Here is a 22,631-nt window from a genome sequence, read left to right as displayed (position 1 = left end):
TAAAAAAGTTCCCACCTTGCCCTCTCCCCACTCATTAGTGGAAAGTTTTATCCTATAGACTAATTTTTTTGTTTGTTTGTTTTTAAATAATGGATGGATATGAGCTGAATTTCCTTATCTCAAGGAAGAATAATCATCATTGTTTAAATGAAAGCTGCTGATTATTGAGCATTTACTATCTGCCAGGCACTTAACTTACCAGCTGTGAGGAACTTTACCTATATATCACTTCCATCTAGTCCACACAATGGCCCTGAGTGGCATGTTACTATTTTCATATTATAGTTGAGGTTCAGGGGAACATGAAAGCTCTTGGTCACAAGAACATCAGAATCTCACAGGGGAGAGGCATCCTTTGGAGACTCGTGGAGTTTGGAGTTACTTTGGAATTTCAATGAACACCTGTCCTTTGGCCACAATGGAAACTCAGCTGAGTCTCTTTAGATGTACAATTTCTTAGACTATCAAAAGGCCCAGTGGCTGGGGACTGAATACCTGCTTACTTAAATTGTAGTGCCAGAGCACAGGGGAGCAACCTGAGACACCCTTCCCTCGCTCTTTGGGTAGGACTTCAGTGACTGGGCCCCCTAGATGACACACAATTCTGCTGTAGTGCCTACCCAGTACCAAACCCAGTCTCCTCTGTCTCAAGCTTTAATAAGTTTGCATCTCCTTCCAGCTTCATCTCTTTATTCCATCAAAGACAGATTAAGCAGAAGAGAGAGCCGTGAATATAACTTGGCATTTTCTCAGCCCTATGCAGGTATGCAAGCCTATGCTTATCCCCACACATCAGCTGTCACCTCCCAGCTGCAGCCCGCCCGGCCCCTGTACCCCACTCCGCTCTCGCAGTCTCATTTTCAAGGTAGGCAGTGGGCCCTGAGTGTCTCGTCTCCCGCTCTTGCTGTGCTCTCCTTCCCACTCCCTTTTCATTTTCACTCCAGTAGATCTCTGCTTTATTTTGAAGCAGCTTTGTTGAGGTCTGATTTACATATTGTACAATTCACTCTCTTTGGGTGTATAATTCAAGGATTTTTAAAGCAAGTTTACAGAGTTGTGCAACCCTTCACCACAATCTAATTTTAGAACGTTTACAACATCCACCAAAACTCTTCATGCCCGTTTTGTTTTGTTTCTTGCATTTTCTCCTGCCAGCCCTTTTCCATTGCTCTGTCAGAGTGGCTCTGTAGAGTTTTTGGAAAACAGTAAGAGAGTGAAATGTTGGAGGAAATGGGGAGAAAGCATGGTGACCGGGTGTTCAGTATCTCACAGGAAAGCTACTTTGTGAAAAATTTTAAATTATGAAATATATGCTTTTATTAAAAAGTCAACACAAAAGAATATAAAATGAAAAGTTACTGTCCTCCATTATAAATACCCCCGACCATAGGAAACTGTTGTTAACAGTTTCTTGGGTAAATTTTCAGGTATTTTTTCATGTGTGTACAAGTGTGCATAAAAAGCACACTAGTATAAAAAACTAAAACAAAATGTAATTTTGTATTAAAAAGCAAACTAAATGGCTGGCATGCTGTCCTACCTTCTTATTCTGCAGCTTGTCTTTGGTATTAGGACAGTGGTAGAAAGGAGCCAGTGTATATCCTACAACACTTTATGGTCCCAGCATGGTAAGGGTTTCATGGATGCTACCTTTGTCTGGAAACCCTGCCCCACCTCCATCTAGGAAACCATCAAATCTATCATCTCCTCTGTGAAGTCTTCCCTGACTGTTACCATCCCTTTTTCCTCTCCTCTCACAGACATAACTGTGTATATGTGTCATCAATGAGTTAATCTTGCTTTTCTTTGTGTTCCTTTTGTACCTTGTACATGGTCTTATTTGCACTTAAATGCACTCTGTCGTAACGATCTGTTTACATGTGAGTCTCCCCCCACCCCCCCCCACCCCCCCCAGACTGTGAGCTCACCAAGGGCAGGAACCAGGTTTCATTCACTGCTGAATTCCTGGTATCTGGTACAATAGCTGGCATGCACTTGGATGAGCTGTTAGTGCTATGGCAGACCAAAGTGGCCATCCTTGTGCCCTTGGACCAGACTGTATCTCTTGATGCATTTTGCAGGAGCATAACTTACTTACTGTTAGCTTTGGAGCCCTTTTGCCTCTGTGTCCTGAGAGTAGGAATCACCTACAGCATTTCCCGCTATTTGGAATGTCAATTTCTTTCTTTCCTCTGCCTAAAGAGCTGTTGGCTTTTCCTCATATGGTATCCTCTGCTCCAGTTTCGTAAGGTGGTTTTGGCTTATGTCTCTTCAGGATCTGGTGACATGGCTTCATTTCTCATGACTGAAGCCCGGCAACATAACACAGAAATTCGAATGGCAGTCAGCAAAGTGGCTGATAAAATGGATCATCTCATGACAAAGGTGAATGAGTCAGGGTTGGGGCTTTGTTGAAAGTAAGGAATTGAATAGGGGATACAAACAGCAACTAGGATTATAGGTAAACTCTTCCTTGGTTTCCTGAATTTTTAGTAGTTAGTAGTAATTTCCCTGGAGAGTAGTTTTTATTTTGGAATTCATTTGGCAGGAGAAAACTCTAGCTTATGTTAGAAATGATCTCAGAAACTTGTTAGGCCCTTCCAAAAAGTGGTTAGATCTTGGGTGAATTCTGTTTTTCCATTTAAAAATTTCTCTCAAAGTCTTTCTATCCCTGCTTTTGTAGGTTGAAGAGTTACAGAAGCACAGTGCTGGCAATTCCCTGATGATTCCCAGCATGTCAGTCACAATGGAAACAAGCATGATTATGAGCAATATCCAACGAATTATTCAGGTAGGAGGGATTGAGAAGAGAACACAGCCTGGAGGTCTTGCCCCCTTCTCTCCCAGAATGTGCTAACCTCTAAAACCTCTCCTCCACAGCCAGAGAGCATATGATCAGTACTATTGGGGAATTCTGGAAAATCCATTCATTATGGCCTAATATGGTCCAAGGGACTTATCACTGTAGAGTCACAAGGAAACATTTTAGAATGTTGCTTCATTTTATGGCCATTTATATGTCTAATCTATTGGGTGTAGTGATTTGTATCCATCAGGTATGATTTGATGTTTTAAATATTTATGTGGACATAAGTTTAGTTTTTTATCTCAAAATTTATAGCAGTGTCACCTGTCAGTTCAAGTTGATTCCCTTATATCTGGCACTTTTCTCATAAAAACTGAAGTCATACATCTATTTTGAATTTAGGAAAATGAAAGATTGAAGCAAGAGATCCTCGAAAAGAGCAGTCGGATAGAAGAACAGAATGACAAGATTAGTGAACTAATTGAACGAAATCAGAGGTAATGACAGATAAGGGGCACTGGCTAGGATGGACTAAGGGTTTTATTTGTAAATGACCAAGTTAGATAAATATTTTTTTAGGGTAGTTTATGGAAACTGCTGCTATTTCTGTTTCTTGCCTGTCATGTGAATTATTGTTTGTTTTTTGAGAGCGTTTTGGTAGAAGAAACACAGTGGGCTGTAATGTTAGGCAAACCTGTGTTCAAATCCCAGCTCTGCTTCCCTTTTGTTATGTGGCTTTGGGTGTTCCTCCTGGCCCTTGTTTCTTCACCTGTGAAGTGCTGTTAATACTTAGAACACTTAGAAAATACTGTCAACTGTTCTCTCTTCTGTGTGGGCTATTTCATCAACAGGAATGTCACTGATTTCTGTATAAAACCCAAACACTGTGTAATTTTTCTAGATCCTTCTGAAGATTTTGGTGAAGGGGGAGGTGCTCAGGGGAACATGTCATAGCAAATAGCATTTCACTTAGTATCATTCTTCCATACTTCTCTTTTCTAGTGTGTCTCGTCTCCCACATGGTGGCAGGGGTGGGGTGGAGTGGAAGGGAGAGGTGGGGGGAGAAGTGCTTTCTACTCCCCTCTCCTCTTTCCTCCTTCATTCCTCTGCACCACACATACTTCCAGTTCCTTTTCTCTTCATTATGCAAAGCAATTAACCTCTGGCCCAGGTTCCTACTTCCAAACTTGATGGCTGCTTTCAGACTGGGTTTTTTTGAAGGTATAGAGCAATGTTGTGAGGACTGAACGTGCATTGGTTGTGTCTGGTATACATTCAGCGCTTGACAAATGTCTCTTCCCCTATTTCACAGGTATGTTGAGCAGAGTAACCTGATGATGGAGAAGAGGAACAACTCACTTCAAACAGCCACAGAAAACACACAGGCAAGAGTATTGCATGCTGAACAAGAGAAGGTAAAGTAACCAGGGAGGGAAAAGCCCATCAGGATATGTAGAGTAAGGAGCTGTCGTGTGTGTGTACGAACTTATCCATCTGCTTTTCAGCAAAAACTTGCCATCATTGGGAACAGAACTAGAAAGCTTCTAACAGATTTTACTATATCCATCATCCAGATTTCTGTTTTATAGGATGCTTTGCAATGAGTTGATTCAAAAACTATAACTCATCTAAGTAATTTGATTAAGGTGAAGATTACATTGTTTATTAGCAAATGAAATTTATTCTCTTGACACAATCACAGAAAATTTCTCTTACAGGGGTGCCTGGGTGGCTCAGTTGGTTCAGCGTCTGTCTTCGGCTCAGGTCATGATCCCGGGGTCCTGGGATGGAGCCCCCACATCAGGCTCCCTGCTCAGTAGGGAGCCTGCTTCTCCCCCTCCCTCTCCCTTTGCTGCTCCCTCTGTTAGTACTATCTCTCTGTCAAATAAATAAATAAAATCTTTTTTTTTTTAAAGATTTTATTTATTCATGAGAGACAGAGGGACAGAGACAGAGACACAGGCAGAGGGAGAAGCAGGCTGTATGTAGGGAGCCCCTGACGTGGGACTCAATCCTGGGTCTCCAGGATCAGGCCCTGGGCTGAAAGCGGCGCTAAACCGCTGAGCCACCCGGGCTGCCCTTTTTTTTAATGTCCAAAAAATAAAATTCCTATTATGTCATGTAACAAACATTTTAGTGAAATTTAAGATTAGTTTATTCCTTCATCTGCATCTGCAAGAGCGTTTTAAGGTACTGCTGTCTGGCTTCAGTCCGTTCAGAATTAGGCATTTTGACCTGTTCCTGGAGTCGCTGTAAGGAGGACTCTAGTGGGCCTTGGGCTGGGTTGACGCTGACTCTCGCTGCCCCCATCGTTGCTCCAGAGACACTGTTGATCTGGAGTGGAGTCCTTCTGGTTTGGGCTCCTGCTCCTCATCCATCTGCTGTTATCTCAAAGGTTTAAGAAATTGGTTATGCTTTGAATTTTTCCTGAAAACTTGAGTGCAATGTATCTCATAACCTGTAGAGTGTACTCACTTTCTCATAGTCCAGTAATGTTGAGGATTTCTGACTCATGCTGTTATTGTTCTGTGTTCTCTTTGTTGTAGTGTCTAGGGAAGAAATATCTCTGACCCCTTATCCTCCAATGACTAGTGCCTTGCCCTGCATAGCCCTGTCCCAACTTGACCCCGATCCTTTCTCACAGCTACTTCCCACCATCCCTTGTTTGTTATGGCTGACTCCTTGGGCCTGGATCAAGGTCAGCAGTCTATGACATTGGCACCACTGAACACTACTGGAGTCACTTCACTGTCCATTAACCATACTTTTTACTATTTCCTTTTCTCTACTTTTTTTTTTTTAACATTTTATTTATTTATGAGAGACACAGAGAGAGAGAAAGAGAGAGAGGCAGAGACATAGGCAGAGAGAGAAGCAGCTCCCTGCAGGGAGCCCAGTGCGAGACTCAATCCCAGGACCCTGGGATCATGCCCTGAGCCAGAGGCAGATGCTCAACCACTGAGCCACCCAGGCATCCCTCTTTCCTCTTTTATTTTCTCTCTCTCCTATACTCTTTCTCTTCTTTTCTCTTCCCTTTTCTTTCCTTTTTTTTTTTCCTTTTCTTCTTTCTCCATAGGCCTGGCAGGGACACCCAAATATATTGTTTGGTTGAGTTCTTAGACCTGTTATTCAGGTCTAGCATGATTACTAAAACTTGTTCTAGATCAGTGGTTCCCACACACTAGTCTGACTGCCTCAAGGTCACTTGAGGTGCTTGACTAAAAATACATATTCCTAAGCTTCACCTTGAGATTCTAATTCAGCAGTATCTAGCCGAAGGCTGAATCTGAACTTTTCAAAAGTTCCTTTTGATTCTGATACACAGCCAGCCAGGACTCACTGCTCTTTGTTAGTGGTTTCTTTTGCCACAGTCTCTGGATGGGGCAGCTAAGAGCCTTTGTTTTTAGGAACTTCACCATGTGATTCTCATGTTGAGTATCAGTGGGGGGAGGGTGGGTGTGTTCCAATAAAATTTTATTTACAAGAATAGGCAGTAGGCCAGTTTGGCCTATGGGTCAGAGTTTGCCAACCCCATGAGTTAGCTTATTAATCCACTCACATGATTCATTTTTATAAAGATTTATTTATTTATTTATTTATTTATTTTATTTATTTATTTATTTATTTATTTATTTATTTATTTATATATGATAGTCACAGAGAGGGAGAGAGAGAGAGAGGCAGAGACATAGGCAGAGGGAGAAGCAGGCTCCATGCACCGGGAGCCCGACTTGGGATTCGATCCTGGGTCTCCAGGATCGCGCCCTGGGCCAAAGGCAGGCACTAAACCGCTGTGCCACCCAGGGATCCCAGATTTATTTATTTTAGAGAGAGTGCACACCTGCACCAGCAGAGGGAGGGGCAGAAGTAGAGGGAATCTCGGGCAGATGCCCCACTGAGTGTGGAGCTCAACTTGGGGCTCAATTTCACAACTCTGAGACCATGACCTGAGCCAAAATCAAGAGTCAGATGCTCAACCGACTGAGCCACCCAGGTGCCCCATATTGATACACAGAAATGGTTGGCATGGTGCCTGGCACCTGCAGATGCTCTGTCTATAATAGCCCAAAGAGCAGTAATCACAACAGAACAACTCTGATCTGCTAAATCACCATCAGATCCCAGGTACCGTGCTTCCCACACATCTGTCTCAGAGCATCTCCTGGGCTGAGTAGCACTATGCTTGATGAGCCAGGTAGCAAGTACCACACACCTCGCTTGGCTGCTTTGATTTGATTTCAGTGAAATTTTTCAAGGCTTGACAACCTCCTCCCCCTTTCCTTTTGCTCCACTTCTTTCTTAACAGTCATCCCTGTGAGGGCTCTCCCTCTATAAGGGAGATCACCAAGGTCCTTTCATCCCTGGAGGGAGCTCTCTGCCCTCAAACGCAGCTCAGAGTTTTGGCTGAGCACTCAGTGAACATTCAGTGAATGGAATTCTTTATTTTTCTCTGTAACAGGGTTATTAGTATTTCCACATAAAACCCTGGACTAACGGAAGAGTTGTCAAAAGTCACCTGATCTGACCTTGTTTCACAGAGGGTAAACTGTGGCCCAGAGAGAGTAAGCGGCTTGTTCAGGGCCTCACTTCCAGTCAGCTGTGTCCTTTTTCCTTTGGTCAAATGGCCATAGAGCAGCTCGGGTGGCTCAGTGGTTTGGCACCGCCTTCGGCCCGGGGCATGATCCTGGAGACCTGTCAGGCTGCCTGCATGGAGCCTGCTTCTCCCTCTGCCTGTCTCTGCCTCTCTCTCTCTCTGTGTCTTTCATGAATAAATAAAATCTTTAAAAAAAAAACCCAAAAAAACAAATGGCCATTTTGCTTTGATACCATTTTCCTGCTTCTGACTTGAATGTTCCTTTTTACTTATTTTTCTGAATTTTTGGTTCTCCCTGCCTTTACTTTCCCATTACTCGTCCCTTCGCTGTTTTCTCTGTGCACAGATGTGTGTTTGGCTGAGAGTATTACTTATCAAGCTTCTAATTGGCCTTTCCAAATAATGCCCAAAGTCACCTTTTACTCTGCTTGTCCTTTGGTGAGAAAGGGACAGCCCATCCTACTGCCTCCCCTTCAGTGAGCTCCAGCCCCTCCAGTGGTCTTAGTTGCTGCAAGGCCTTTATGAGAGGCTCTCGATCTGATATTTGTGAAATCTTGAGCTAAGGACAGATACGAAGCTCTCTGGGTGCTATGTGAGCTCAGGTCCCATCAGGCCACAGGTGCCAGGACGGTGACTAAAACTTTTATTCTACATGGGCCAGATGAAAACTCCTCTTCCGTCTGGAAGTTCTAGCTGCCATTGTCCTCTGTGTTTAACAGGTAAAAACCCAAGGCTACTGAATAGCAAAAATAAGTATCTTAGAGCTCATTCCAAAGGTCGCCTACCGTTAGAGAAAAAATTACCCAGATGCGTCCAGAAGTAGTAAGGAAGACTTTATTCAAGGCTGTTACAGTAGAAGAGGAAGATTGGGCTCCACTCCAAATTCAGTAAGGGCAGATGGCTAAGGAGTGGAGTGAGGGGTCAGTGCTGAAAAATTATTCAGAGGAGACCTCATGGATAGGGAGATTCTTGCTAAAGTGACCTCGTAGGATTCTTCTAATTGACTAGCCAAGGACTGGGATAGCAAAGGTCGAAGATGAAGAACTTGTTCAGATATCAGGGAGAGGGGTTCTTTCTAAATGGACATATCAGGATTCTTGCTTAAAACTAGGCTGGGCAGGCTACGGACAGGATGGGAGGCCAAGGTCAGGGGCTCAGAGGAACATGACTAAAGTTTGGTCAAAGAGAGAGTTTGTCAGTAGACTCTTAGATACTCATTCACAGCCGGTTTCTTTTTATTTTATATATACTTTTTTGTTTTTATTTTTGTTTTGTTTCTTAAGATTTCACTTGTTTATTCATGAGAGACACAGAGGCAGAAACACAGGCAGAGGGAGAAGCAGGCTCCCTGGGGAGCCCGATGCAGGACTCAATCCCAGGACCCTGGGATCACGACCTGAGCCAAAGGCAAACACTCAACCACTGAGCTTTTCCCAAGCACCCCCCTTTATATATTTTTTTATTTTTCTTTATATCCTTAACCTTTAGAAGAGCCAGAATACCAGATTTTAAATGGAAAGGGTTTGGAAAGTTTAAATCTGCAGGGGCACAGTGAATAGCATAAGAAGGGACCAAAGGATAGTAAAAAAGTAGATGACTATAAATGCACGGCAAATAGAATAGCATAGGAGGAGTCATGAGAGTAGCAGCATAATAGTATAGAGAGATGGCCCAACCCCACTAATACTTTGCTGTCCAAAAAGTCAAGATGGGTCACCAGTGGAAAACCATTCACTGCGTTTCTTGTCCTCTCATTTCTCCTCATTTTTATGGGAGCACGTCAGATCAGGTGATGAGGATGTGGTATTTGTCACTTGTTTACCGTTCCATTTTTTTGGCCGTCCTCTTAATCATCACCTTTACTACACAGAGTATCATTAGAGGGTTCTCCAGGGGAGTCATTGTGTTTTCATCAGATGTTACTTGAGAGGATATAGCTTCTGTGAGGCCAGGACAGGGCACCATTTACAATAAGTGGCACATGAGAAAACAGTGTTGCCATCTTTTGTAAGCTCTGTTCTTCCAAGAACCCCACCCCAGACCAAACTCAGGTGGCTGAGTTTTCCATCATACTTCCACTAGGGAGAAACAGCAGACTCAGACGTACGTTGGTTGCTATTGAAGGCATTCAATTTAAATTTCAAAATCCTTTTCTTATGAAAAAAAAAATACACGTTTATTCTAGGAAAGTTAGAAAATGTCAGGAATACCGTTTCTCAGGTATCACATTGGTAACACTGAATCATCATTCTCGGTAGTTGCATACAAGATCCACGTATCGTAATTTGCTTAATCAAGCTCATTTTCCAGCATTTTATTTTTCATTCTTTTGCAACTGTAAACAATCTGCATTAAACATCTTGTAGCAAAAGTTGTGTAAGTTTGCACAGTTCTTCCCAAGGACAGATTAATGTAAGAGAATTCCTGGGTCAGAGATTTGGCACGTTTTGAAGGCTTGATTTTGGCTTCAGGTTAAGAGGCCTGACCTCCCTTCCGACCAGTTTAGTCAGCATAGAGTGTGTGAGGTTGGGTCATCACTTGGAGACAAGGGACACCCATGTGTGAAGTGGCATCGTACTTTGTCACACTATTCAGGCCAAGGTGACAGAAGAGTTAGCAGCCGCCACTGCTCAAGTCTCTTGTCTGCAGCTGAAAGTAACCGCTCACCAAAAGAAAGAAACAGAGCTACAGATGGAGCTGACAGAAAGCCTGAAAGGGACAGAGCTCCTTAGGGGCCAGCTCGCCAAACTGCAGGCAGAGCTCTCAGGTACGTCCTTGGTGGAGGGGCTGGGACGCTCACCATTTAAACCCAAGGAATGAAACTGAGGGGCACCTGGCTGCCTCAGTCAGTGGGACATGTGACTCTTGATCTTGGGATTGTGAGTTCAAGCCCCACAGTGGGATAGAGTTTAATTAAAAAAAAAAAAAAAAAAGAAACACTGTCCTTCCTCCCCATGCATTTGGCTTAATGCTCATCAAGTTTGAAGGGCTGAGGCAAAAATGAAAGCAGGTCAGTATAAACCTACATGATTGGTTGACAAAGGATACTGAAGGACTGGCTGTTCATCTGGAGTTGATCAGTGACCACTTTCCCCCCTTTGGGGCAAGTATTGCCCTCAGTATCTTTGGTACTTGTGTTTGGCTCCTGGGCCCAGAAGAATTTAATGTGTTCCTCTAACTCGTGACTCAGTGGAAATTTAAGAAAGAAGTGCTTCTTGTAGCCGCCACCCAGAGGGTGGATTCCAACCCTTCAGCTTGGCACTTGAGGCCCCTCCAGCTTGGCTTACTTCCTCTTATATTGCTCAATTCACTTGGCTCTGGACATAGCCACTCTGCTGCAGCTTTAGGCCATCCTATGGTTCTGATCTTTTCATCCATGCTCTTCTCTGGACTTGGTGTGCCCACTGTCACCAATATTTGCCTCCAATTCTCCAAAATCTACTCTTTCAGAAACTTCCTTGTTTTTTTCCTAGAACATTTAATCTCCTTTAGAATTCTTTACCTCTGAGTATGTTATTATGACCATTATCAGAGTTAACCTTGAAATAGCACTATTTTCATGTCTGCATTCCCTTCTAGACTCTAAGCCTCTGGAGGACAAGGATGGTATCTTGGTCATCTTTGCAAAGTCCTTTCCTCCAAGTTAGCCTGAGTTCAGTGCCTAACATAAAGGTGCTGCTCAAGACATAGGGACTTGAAGAGTAGATGTATGAAAACCAGCATGTTGATTCATGTATCTCCATGTAGAGACACAAGTGTGGAAGACACAGATGGGACCAGGGGGCAGCAGCAGAATTGGGAAGAAGCAGTTTGCTTGCCTGAAAAGAGCTAAACACACTGATGTCAGTCGGTAGGGTGGTAGTTTGAGGAGAAACCCTTTCCCTTTTAGAGCATCACATGGGTGCACCTGAGGAACAGTCTTAGATTCGAATGTCGTACAGGTATCTTCTTTTTTGCTCTTGTGAAGCACCATATGGGTCTCAAAAGTTTTCCATACAAATTTAATTTTGATGCATTACATTTTAATGAAATATTCCAAGTAGCTTTATTTGAGCATTTATTTGGTGTTTTAAAAGAAAACTCTTGGTAGAATGTCCCAGCTCCCAAGAAGGATGGAAGTATTTCACCGAGGTGTTGAGACAGGCCCTGAGCTGATGGCTAAATAAAGATCTGTTTAGTGTGTTGAGGCAGTGGTTGAAATGGGATTGTGGCCATGATACCTTTCGAAAGTGGTTTTGGACAGCTTGAAACGTTTCTTTTTCATTTTGTGTGGAGAAGGTGACACACATAATAGCCATGAACGTGGGTTGCTGGGGAGTTGATTCATGACATGGTAGGCCTTTCACTGGTCAGTGAGGGGTGCTGAAAGGAGTGAGGAGAAGACGCTCACGTGATTGGGCTGGGAGCCCGCAGGGTGCGGCCTGGGAGGAGCAGCCGGGATGCCAGGTGCCTCTGCAGCGCTGGTTCTTCAACCAGTCACTCTGCCATTACACCCCAGAGCTCCAGGAAACCTCGGAGCAAGCACAGTCCAGATTCAAAAGTGAAAAGCAAAGCCGGAGACAACTGGAGCTCAAGGTGACATCCCTGGAGGAGGAGCTGGCTGATCTTCGAGCCGAGAAGGAATCTCTGGAAAAGGTAAGTTCTATGCCTGAAGTTTCTCAGTTAGACCCAAGTGGCCAGGATTAAGTGTTGAATAGACATTTTTACTTTCCTTTTAAAAATTACAAGAGTGGGGACGCCTGGGTGGCTCAGTGGTTGAGCATCTGCCTTCGGCCCAGAACATGATCCCAGAATCCTAGGATCGAGTCCCACATTGGGCTCCCTGTAGGAAGCCTGCTTCTCCCTCTGTCTGTGTCTCTGCCTCTCTCTGTGTGTCTCTCATGAATAAATAAATAAAATCTTAAAAAAAAAAATTACAAGAGTGGAATCCCTGGGTGGCTCAGCAGTTTAGGGCCGCCTTCGGCCCAGGGCATGATCCTGGGGTCCTGGGATCGAGTCCCGCATTGGGCTCCCTGGGTGGAGCCTGCTTCTCTCTCTGTGTGTCTTTCATGAATGAATAAATAAAATCTTAAAAAAATTACAAGAGCATGTGCTCATTGTAACAAGTACAAATAATGCTGAAAAGTATGAAATAAATTTATCTTTTTTCCTCTCAATCTCAAGCATTAGAGATGACAACTATAAATAATGTACGATTATCCCTGCAGTTTATTTTTTGTGTGTATAAAATATACATATATATATGTGCATACATATATGTACACTGATCATTTTTAAACTGTAATAGGGTCATGTGTAACACTTCTTTTTTTTTAACATCGTGGACATAGTACAAATAAGTGTGAGAACTTTTTGGGATGTCTGACTGGTTCATTTGATAGAGCATGCACCTGTTGATCTCGGGGTCATGAGTTCAGGCCCCATGTTGGGTGTAGAGAATGCTTAAAAATAAAATCTTTTAAAAAAATGAATAAAACCCTCATTTTTTTTTAACTACAGCACAGTACTCTAGTCTCTTGTCAGGTTAAACCGGAACTTATTTACCTACTGATGGTTATTTATGTTTCTATTTTTCCAGTTTCAAGCACTGCTGTGAACATCCTTGTACTATATGACTATTTTTTACAAATTCATTTGAGCATTCCATACAATGAATTGCTTGACTTAGAATTGCTAGATCATAGGCAATGCTTTACATCTACATTTTTAAAATGCTTCTCCCTCTGACCCTCCCCCTGCTCGTGCTCTCTCTGATGCTCTGTCTCCCTCTCAAAGGAATAAATAAAAAATCTTTAAAAAAAAATACATATTGCCAGATTATCTTCAAAGAAGAATATGTTGGCTTGCACTTCCAGCACTGTGTGAGCAAGTCCGTATCTCTATATTTTGTCCAACTCTGCATATGTCAGGTTTTCTAATCTTTATAGCCTGATAGGTGAAATATGCTGTCTTATTTTTTTTGCTGTCTTATTTTAATATATATTTTTGTTAATAGTGAAGCTTTCATATATTCAATACCTATTTGTGTTTATTTTGTAAATTCTTTGTAATGTCCGTTGTCTTCTTTTCTATTGTAATATTTGATTCGTAAACATTACTAAGGATGTTAATCCTTTGTCACTCATAGATGTTACAAATATCACTTATTATTTTCAGTATCTGTTGTATTAAAATTTTAAGCCTAAACAAGCCCCATTGAACAAAGTGGGAATATTTCTTTCTGTTCTGGAACAGTTTATTTTTATTTATTTATTTTTTAAGATTTCATTTATTTACTTAGCGACTGCACAGGCAGGGGGAGGGGCAGAAGGAGAGGAAGAGAGAGAATCTCAAGCAGACTCCAGGCTGAGCACAAGCCTGATGTGGAGCTTGGTCCCACGACTCTGAGATCATGACCTGAGCCGAAATCAAGAGTTGGACGTTTAACCAACTGAACTACCCAGGTGCCCCTGGAACAGTTTAAATATGAAAGAACAAACTTTCTGAGATTTCTGTAAAACTCTCTAGTGAAGCTTTTGTGGTCTTGTGCCTTTTTAGGGGGTAAATCTTGGTCTACATTTTCTGTCCCTCAGCTGAGAATGTCCCTCAGCAGCTGAGAATGTTAAATATAGAAGGAAAATTAAACATTAAATTGTTTCCAGAAGGACCCAGCCAACTCAAAAACTACCATCACTGTCACCATCTGCATTTATCCTCTGTGAAACAGCTAGAGCTGATGATGGTTCTCTTATTCCTAAGAACCTCTCTGAAAGGAAAAAGAAGTCTGCTCAAGAGCGCTGTCAGGCTGAGGAGGAGATTGACGAAATCCGCAAGTCCTACCAGGAGGAACTGGACAAGCTTCGGCAGCTCTTGAAAAAGGCTCGGGTGTCCACAGACCAAGCAGCTGCAGAGCAGGTAACAGGAACCTGAAGCACTTTGGAAACATGCCTTTAGGCCATTATTGTCCTTGGAAAAAAAGGGATTCCAAACATAAAACCAGAGTCCTCAACCAGCAGACACCATCCTTCAGGCACATTATTGTCCTTGAAGAGAAGGAATTTATTTAGGTAATCAGGCAGGGAGACCAGGGACAGTGGCAGTCCACACCTGGATCTTTAGTTCATAAGAGGCCTTTGACAGAGGCCTTTTTCCTCCTAAGTTCATAAATTCATACTTATGTGTATCTGTTTAATTGTTGAGTGAATTGGTATAGTCTCCTCTGGGAATTTTGAAAAAATGGTTTCATCGGAACCTGTAAAGAGGGCCTAGACTCTGAAAAAGATCACATTATGGCCCTATTCTCTAGCAGCTGTCTAGACAGTCACCCCTTAACTGGTTGGAGTAGCTTTTAGAATCCTGATCACCAATGATATCTGTGTACCTACATTTAAGAAGTACATTTACTTTCAGAGTAATCAAGGTCTTTCAGGTAGTTGTGTCCCTATTAAATCTGGGCTGTCGGCTTATTCTTTTTTGCCTTATGAAAGATGGGCTTCCCTAGATGCAACTGCCTCCCCACCCCCCCAGGATATGGTGATGACATTCTCTTGGCAGCTGTCTCTTGTGCAGGCTGAGCTGCAGACCCAGTGGGAAGCAAAATGTGAACACCTGCTGGCCTCTGCCAAAGATGAGCACCAGCAGCAGTACCAGGAAGTTTGTGCGCAGAGAGATGCCAACCAGCAGAAGCTCCTCCACCTTCAGGAAAAGGTAGTTTTCCTTGGGCCAGACAGCCCAGTTAACTGAGGCAGACAGGTTGAGTCTTGTAAATCCTTCTGAACCTAAAATATGTTAATAGCTTGAAAACCAAACCATGCTTGTGCAGCTCTCCAGTTTATCAGTAATCTTTTCACATATTGATTTTGGGAAGACAGGTCCGTGACCTAGAAAAAGCAAAAGCAACAATAGTGTTCTGGAATATATATAATTCCACTATTTGATCATTTATGAAGCAAATACTTATTGAATACCAGTTGTAGTCTAGATACTGTGTTAGAAAAAGGGTTTACTCTGCCTTCAACCATCTCACAGTCCAGAAAGGGAGACAGAAACAAAGATAAGCATTTAAGGGCTATGAGGCCCAGAAGAGGAAGTGCCTGAGGGAGCAGGGCCCAGAAGGCCCCGTAACCTTGGTGAGGAGAAGTGAGGTGTGGAAGGTGGCTGAATGCCGCAGGCAGAGGTACGGAGGTGGGACGGGACCTGGGTATGGTGGGATCGTGGTATGAAAGTGACAGAGATGGAAGATGACTTAGAGTCATGGTGTGAAAGTCTGTGTATCTTTCCTTAGAGAATCTAGTTAAAAACTCTTTGACTCAGAGATGATGAAGGCAGTCTTGGCAGGTGAATAGACTGCTTCTAATGGCCAGTGTTCATGTCTGTTACTGGACTTCTATCCCCTCTTTTCTCATCATGCTCTTGACCTGATTAGGAACAAGACAGGTTGCCTTGGTGGGGAGGAGGAGGTGAAGTTGTGAATTGAGACTGAAGGATGAGGAAAAAGAATGTCCTGAGTCAGCAGCCTGGGGCGGGTGGGGGCGTGCAGACACCCAGACCTACCTGAGATTAACGCTGGATGCTTAGGATGGTTCTTGTCCCCCCGGGGGCCCTGACTTCCACCTGGCAGTCCAGGCTCCCAAGGCCACAGCTACAGTCTGTTCATTTTGCAGTGTCTAGCCCTCCAGGCCCGAGTCACAGCCCTGACGGAGCAAAATGAACAGCGCGCAGAGGACCCGGAGAATAAGTCTCACGCGTCTGGGGTTGCGGCTGCTGCCACTGATGCCTCAGAGAAGGTGAGCGGGCATTTCGAAGAAGAAGCAAGTCAGATCATATCAAGGGATTGAGTGAGTGTGCATATCAGGCATTCAGGAAGAATGTGGCCAGTTTTTTTTTTTTTTTTTAAGATTTAGTTATTTGAGAGAGTGAGCAAGCACAAGTCGAGGGGGAGGGAGGGAGAAGCAGACTCTCCCCTGGGAGTCTGATGCAGAGCTTGATCCCAGTATGCTGGGATGGTGACCTGAGCCAAAGGCAGATACTCTCAGACTGAGCCACCCAGGCATCCCTAGTATGGCCAGTTTGTTGTGTTGGTAGCTTTTTTTCTGATTTTAGTGATAATACCACTTGTCTGACTTAAGTAAAACTTAACTCTTTGGAGCCTATCATATTAATGGCCACCCCAGAAGACTCCATCCTGAGGTTTTGACAGAGAAGGGAGTGTCTCTAACTCACAAGAGAGAGGGGTGTGCCCAGCCGCTGCTGGCACCAATCCTCACAGCCCACGGCAGCTCCAGTGGTGGCCACAACGGGAGGGGGCATCAATAAACACGTGCCACAGCTTGCCTTTTTTTTTTTTGAAATCATGCATTTGCCTGTCCTTGATAACCCTTCCACCAAATGTTGTTCCTTATCTAACATGGCCCTCTCCATAGTGACAGCCTTGGGCATCTCAGTTCATGACCAGCTGTGTCGCACTACATGGTTCCAGAAGGGCTTCCTTTCAGCCTTCCAGACCCCTCTCTGGAATTGACATGCATCCCCTAATCACTTGATTTGGGCAGCATATATTTTGTTTTGCTCTCCTCATGTCTTCACGCAGGTCAAGAAGATCATGAACCAGGTGTTCCAGTCCTTGCGGGGAGAATTTGAGCTGGAGGACTCTTACAGCGGCAGGGCCGTTCTGGGGACCATCATGAACACCATCAAGGTACGGCCAGCTGGTGATTGTTTCACTGAGGCGAGAATCTTGGTGCTTAAGTGCCTTCTCAGGGGTCCTAAATCTAAAAAGTATTCAAGACTGTTCCTCAATAATCAGGATAAGTAGAATGACTTCTGTCTGCATGGATGAGGGCAGCCTCTGGTGAGAGGAAGAAACAGTCATGTGACCTGCAGGAGCAGTTGTGCTCTCAGGGAGTGAAGAAGTAGGAGTGCCTGCTGTTTTCCTGTCAGTGAGCATCTCCTCCTCCTTGGCTTTTGAACAGATAGTGACTCTTCAGCTGTTAAACCAGCATGAGCAAGACAAGGGACAGAGCAGCAGTGAAGAAGAGGAGGAAGAGGAAGAGCGGCCTCAAAGACCCCAGGAGCACTCGGTCTCAGCCAGTTCTGGACCGCCTCTAGCGCCACAGAGTACGGAGACACAGGAGTCCCCCCTGGTGTCATCGGAGCAGGCAGTCCAGGAGGCTGTCCCCCTGCCTCCTCGGGTCCTCTCTGTTCCCCAGGATGAGGTACAGGGAAGGGAAGGGGAGCCTGCAGAGGCAGAGGTGCTCTCAGAGATAAAAGGTGATGCCCACCCACCCGAACTGTCTTGTATCCCCTCCCAAAGACCTCTGGGGCCCCCAACTTCAATTCCCCCTAAGCCTCCGGGCCCTGTACTTGTGGATTCTGAGTGTGAGGAAACACTTGCTGCCAACCCATTGGAAAATGCCTGTGTCAAAAAGCCAGAGAGCCCCACAAGACTGTCCCTGACTTCACACCCCATGAAGGGGGACCCACTGGCCTTAGGGCCTGAAAGTCTAGGAGAAGAGCCTCAGCCTCCAGAGCCCAAGAAAGATGAGGATGTCACTAATTCTCCTGCTCCCTCTAAGGAGCTAGAAAACACAGAGGCAGATTCACCAACTGTTGGAACAGCAAGTGGACCTAACCAGTATTCTCAGCATGCCAGGTATGTCTTCCTGAGCAGTTTCCAGAACAGGGCAGCTATATGTGGAGGTTGTCACTGGTTTTGCCAGGGCTGGTCACCCATCCTCAGAGAAGGACTGACTCACTATTGATTCATTCATGTATTTATTCAATAATACCTATGTAGTCAGCACTGCAGTAGGGTGGTAGGCAAGGCAGATTTGGTTTTTGAGTTAAGGAGCTTGCAGTCTAGTGGGGAAGCCAAATATTTATGCATTATAAAAGTATGGTAAGTCCTTCAAAACAAAATTCTATATTATTGTAATAGAGAATAAAAAGGGAATTATTCTGCATTTATTTACTTATTTTTAAGATTTTATTTATTCATGAGAGACACACAGAGAAGCAGAGACACAGGCAGAGGGAGAAGCAGGTTCCATGTGGGGAGCCCGATGTGGGACCAGGACCTGAGCCGAAGGCAGATGCTCAACCACTGAGCCACCCAGGCATCCCTATTCTGCTTTTAGATAGAGTGGTTAGGGAAGGATTCAGAGAAGGTAATGTATAAACTGGGACCTAAAGGTTGGAAAGGAGCCTTCAATGCCAGGGTTCGGAGGAAGAGATTGCAGAGAGCAGGCACAGCACATGCCGGGGCCCTGTAGTAGGACTGGACATGACAGACAAGGAGCCAAAGAAGGCCCAGTAAGGAGGAGAGTGATGTTAACCTGAGATTGGAGAATGAAGTAGGGACCAAGACATGTGAGATCTTGTGTCACTCTTAGAAATTTGGACTGGAAGTACCCTGAAAAATTATTAAAGGGATTTAAGCAAAAAAAAAAAAAAAAAGAAAAAAAAGACATGGCCTGATGTATTAGTTTTTAAAGATGACTAGCTATAGGTCATGGAAGGTGTCAAGCGCACTAGGAGGCCAGAGTGGAGGCGGCGGGGAACTCCCGGGCCACTACCACAGCTGCTGGATTCTTTCTGCAGAGCTTGTGGGCTTTGTGGCCTGAAACAGGAACAGCGCCATTTTCTATTGACTTGATTTTCTTGATTTTTCCTTCAGTCTCTCAGGGGATGAAGACGATGAACTCTTTAAAGGGGCAACTCTGAAATTTCCAAGGCCCAAAGCACAGCCTGAGGAGGAGGATGAAGATGAGGTGGTAAGGAAATGCCAGGCCCTGCCTCACACCACTCCCCAGGGACCCTTCCCTGCTGGCTCCAAGAAGAGGAATGGAGTCTGCGGGTGGCCGGTGCCCTGGGCTCTGTGTGCTGCAACCTGTGGGAGCAGCCGAGGGGCTGGGAGGGGGCAGCTCTGTAAGCGTGGTGGGGATGGGCAGATACTTTATTCCTGAAAAGGGATCTCGATTTCTGTCCACGCAGGAATGATTGCTCCTTTCAGTGAAGGAAGTCGAGCTGCTTAGTCCTGTATTAGAATGCTAGAGCCTCAGGTTCCCCAGATCTGCTTGGAATTTGTCTACTTTACAATCAGAAGGGACTTTGAAGGTCTTGTCTTACATCCTTATTCATAGACAAACTGAGGCACAGAAAGATGATTTACCTAAAGGCACAGAGAGAGTTAGTGGTAGAGCTAGGACTGAAACCCAGGCTCCTTCCAAGACTGCCTGTTTTTGGACCTTTCCACTTCCTCAGCCTGCACCCTGCGCTGCTACCTTGTTTGGTCCTCACAACACCCTGGGCAGAAAATGGTTTAAGTGCTGATAGCACAACCTCACTCTACCAAGCTGCAGAGTGATGGCCGGAGGGCGGCTTGCTCCTAGAGCCTGCCTGGATCAGAGCCCTGATTCTTGCATCTATTGTCCCACTGTGAAGTGAGGCTGTCACTAGGACATTTGACTGCTCTGATGGGACTGTCACTAGAGAGAAATATGGGTGGAGAACACAGATCAGCTTCAGGCTCAGCCTGTCCCAGGGACAGAATTGTGAAGTGATTTTGCCAGAACCTAGGGGAAATGGCTGTGGCAGAACAAGGATCTGGCTTGCACATACAATGCCCTTGCCTCCTGCCCGGACTCCCCTGGGAGAAGTGCACCATTTCTTCCCATGGGCCTTTCTTCCCAGGAATTAAATTTTTATTCAAAAATTTTAATATGAGTTTTGCACTTAAAAATAACAAAAAACCAATTGAATATCCCAAGTGGCTGCCGTAAATATAGTTGGAATGTTTAGTTACCAATATATTACTGGTATTAATATGAATACTATCAAGGTAATTTTTATTTCTGGGATGCTCTGAAAACTTCTCATTTAATACTCTGCTAATCTAGTGAGGTAGGCACTTTTACCCCATTTTATAGAGAAGAGGACTGAGACCCAGCAAAATTAAGTAATAGTCTTAAGGTTTTAATGCTAGCAAATACAGAGCCAGAACTTTAGCCAAAATAAAACAGAAGCAGTGAGCCAGTCAGACTAGAGCTCCCTTAGTTGATGCCCAGAAAGGGATACGAGGTCTGTACCAGGGACCCCTGACCACATCCCGCTGCCTCTGTTTGGCCAGCCCTGTGAAGACTGACCGTGGGCCACAGTAGCTCAGAGCAGGGGATATTCCATGCGTGCCTTTCTCCTGCTTCCCCTTTCTCCTGCTACCCCTGTGGGAGCTGTTCCTCGCCAACCTAGAAGAAAAAAGCCAGGACCTCAAGTCATGAAAAGTGGGGGAGAGTTTCCTCTGTAGTCTGTTAATCTCCATTTTCCTACTACCTGGTTGGAGAGAGTGAGGAAAGGGCCAGTGGGATCAAGGGTGTTGGGGGTTGTGGCCCTGTACTCCTGGCCTCTCTTCGCCGCTTGGATTTGCCACTTGGTAACGTGGCCAAGCCTCTGAACTCATTTCTCCCAAATGATGGGGTCACTTCCAGAACCAGACAGGCCACCAGAGGCCGCAGCAGTGTCTTCATATGGAGCTATATTCTTCCCAATCTTCCTTCATCTTCTTGCATCTTCTCTCTCTCTCCATGGGGCTGCTCTGCTTCTCTTTCTTCCTCCTACTCCTCTCTCTTCCCCCATCAACCCTCCTTTTCCCACACGAAATGTGTAAGTCACCACATGAGAAGAAACCTGTCAAATCAATACATGTGTTTCACAAATAAATGATAAAATCATCCAATGTTGGTTGTCTTGTCTCTGTGTTGGAGGATTGCCTCCCTTCTCTGCATGCTTGGCTCAGCTTTATCTGGAAGCCCAGGTTTGCTGGCCACAGGGTCAGTCCTTTTGAATAAAACCTTAAGCAACACCGTCCTTCCCAACCTGGAGCTGGAAGCAGGTGCCAGTTCACTTCACCTTATCCAGGCGGGGAGGCAGTCTGGTGCAGGGACAGGTGAGGACTGACTGCTCTTTCCTGTTTTGTCAGAGCATGAAGGGACGGCCGCCCCCGACACCACTTTTTGGAGATGATGATGACGACGATGACATTGACTGGCTAGGATGAAGACCTGGGAAACTGGTGGGAAGGCCTCTCTGTCGACCCTTCTCTAAGCATGGTCATGCACAGCCAGCCCTGGGTCTAGACAAGCCACAGGTGAGGTGAAGGTGAGCATTCTGAGGACAACAGTGCACACATCTGAGTTAACCAACATCTGAGCACCTTGCCCGGCTGGTCGGAGAGGAGTGTGAGCCTGTCTTCACAACGTCGGGGTCCTGTCTTAGAATCCCCTGGGGAGGAAGGGCTGGTGGGTTGCCTGCAGTGTCACCTACAAGAATCCTGCCCTCTTCCAAGCTTTTTATTCTCTTCACTAAGACTGATGTGCCTCTCAATGCTCAACTGTGCACCAGCAACCGGACCTGTCATCTCGGGTGAGGTCTCCCTGGTGGAACCCAGGGTGGACTACACTATCTAAACCCCAGTTCAGTTAACCAGGGACGTGTATCTTTTCTCTGCCTTAAATCTGATACAAGAGGTCAATGAATATTTGAAATTAACAAAACTAAAATAAATGTCTGCGATGAAACTTGCCTCAAGCTCTTGGGGAGACATCTGATTGGGTTCTGAGACTGGCTGTGCCCCTCTCTGGGCATCTCAGGGTATGGGCTGTAATGGGCCTGGGTTGGTTAACATGCCCAAAAGCAAATAATCCCTTTGGCACCTACCCCTGGAACTCAGGCTTTCAAGAAAGGGCACCACTCTGCTGTCCCAGTTCACCCTAGCTGCCTGAAGGCTTGAGGCACCATGGTCATACGAGAACTGGTCACCGTCCTCTTGCTCCTGCACATTTGTTCCTACACCCTAGGAAGCTATGCACAGAAGGTGGGAGGGTCCCTCCATGGCATCGTCGTTCAATGCTGGCCCTGGATTGATGCTTCACTTTGAGATCAGCTTCCGTTCCCTCTGGACTCGGGGCCAGGACAAATGCAGAGAAGAGTAGGGAGAAAATACTTGTGCTCACTTTACTTGTTTCAGGATATTCCAAAGACCATACAACCAGTCTTCAAAAAGGAGAATAATTTTAATAGAAGTGTTCCCTGGTTTACAATGTTTATAAGATAGTATCCTGAATTCTGATGACCTGACAGTCCTTCATGAGGACAGATCCTTTGTGAGCCTGTGAGCCATAAGTGGGGCTGGGAGGCAGTAAGAACCACTGTTTAGTAACCTTAGTTGTTGAGCATTTTACACAGATTCTCCTCTCCAGC

General features: G+C 44.9%; 1 protein-coding gene across 8 annotated transcripts in view; it reads left to right on the top strand.

The window, feature by feature from the left end:
• FKBP15 (FKBP prolyl isomerase family member 15) overlaps positions 1-21,949 on the top strand; it is a 59,297-nt gene extending 37,348 nt beyond the window's left edge. For 6 of the 8 annotated variants that reach the window (XM_077912957.1, XM_077912952.1, XM_077912956.1 and 3 more), the window contains 14 exons: positions 754-865; positions 2,276-2,385; positions 2,684-2,791; positions 3,209-3,303; positions 4,119-4,221; positions 9,996-10,167; positions 11,899-12,035; positions 14,139-14,294; positions 14,934-15,086; positions 16,043-16,165; positions 16,969-17,076; positions 17,351-18,030; positions 19,054-19,150; positions 21,352-21,949. In XM_077912957.1, the coding sequence (XP_077769083.1) occupies positions 754-865; positions 2,276-2,385; positions 2,684-2,791; positions 3,209-3,303; positions 4,119-4,221; positions 9,996-10,167; positions 11,899-12,035; positions 14,139-14,294; positions 14,934-15,086; positions 16,043-16,165; positions 16,969-17,076; positions 17,351-18,030; positions 19,054-19,150; positions 21,352-21,429 (2,232 nt within the window). In that variant the 3' untranslated portion in view covers positions 21,430-21,949. The remainder of the gene's footprint in view (positions 1-753; positions 866-2,275; positions 2,386-2,683; positions 2,792-3,208; positions 3,304-4,118; positions 4,222-9,995; positions 10,168-11,898; positions 12,036-14,138; positions 14,295-14,933; positions 15,087-16,042; positions 16,166-16,968; positions 17,077-17,350; positions 18,031-19,053; positions 19,151-21,351) is intronic. The other 2 variants (XM_077912955.1, XM_077912954.1) reach the window with 2 other exon arrangements.
• The last annotated feature ends 682 nt before the right edge of the window (positions 21,950-22,631 follow it).

The sequence above is a fragment of the Canis aureus genome, chromosome 10 (assembly GCF_053574225.1).
Source record: "Canis aureus isolate CA01 chromosome 10, VMU_Caureus_v.1.0, whole genome shotgun sequence".
In the NCBI taxonomy this organism is placed as follows: domain Eukaryota; kingdom Metazoa; phylum Chordata; class Mammalia; order Carnivora; family Canidae; genus Canis; species Canis aureus.
This window is presented reverse-complemented; position numbering and strand designations above follow the sequence as displayed.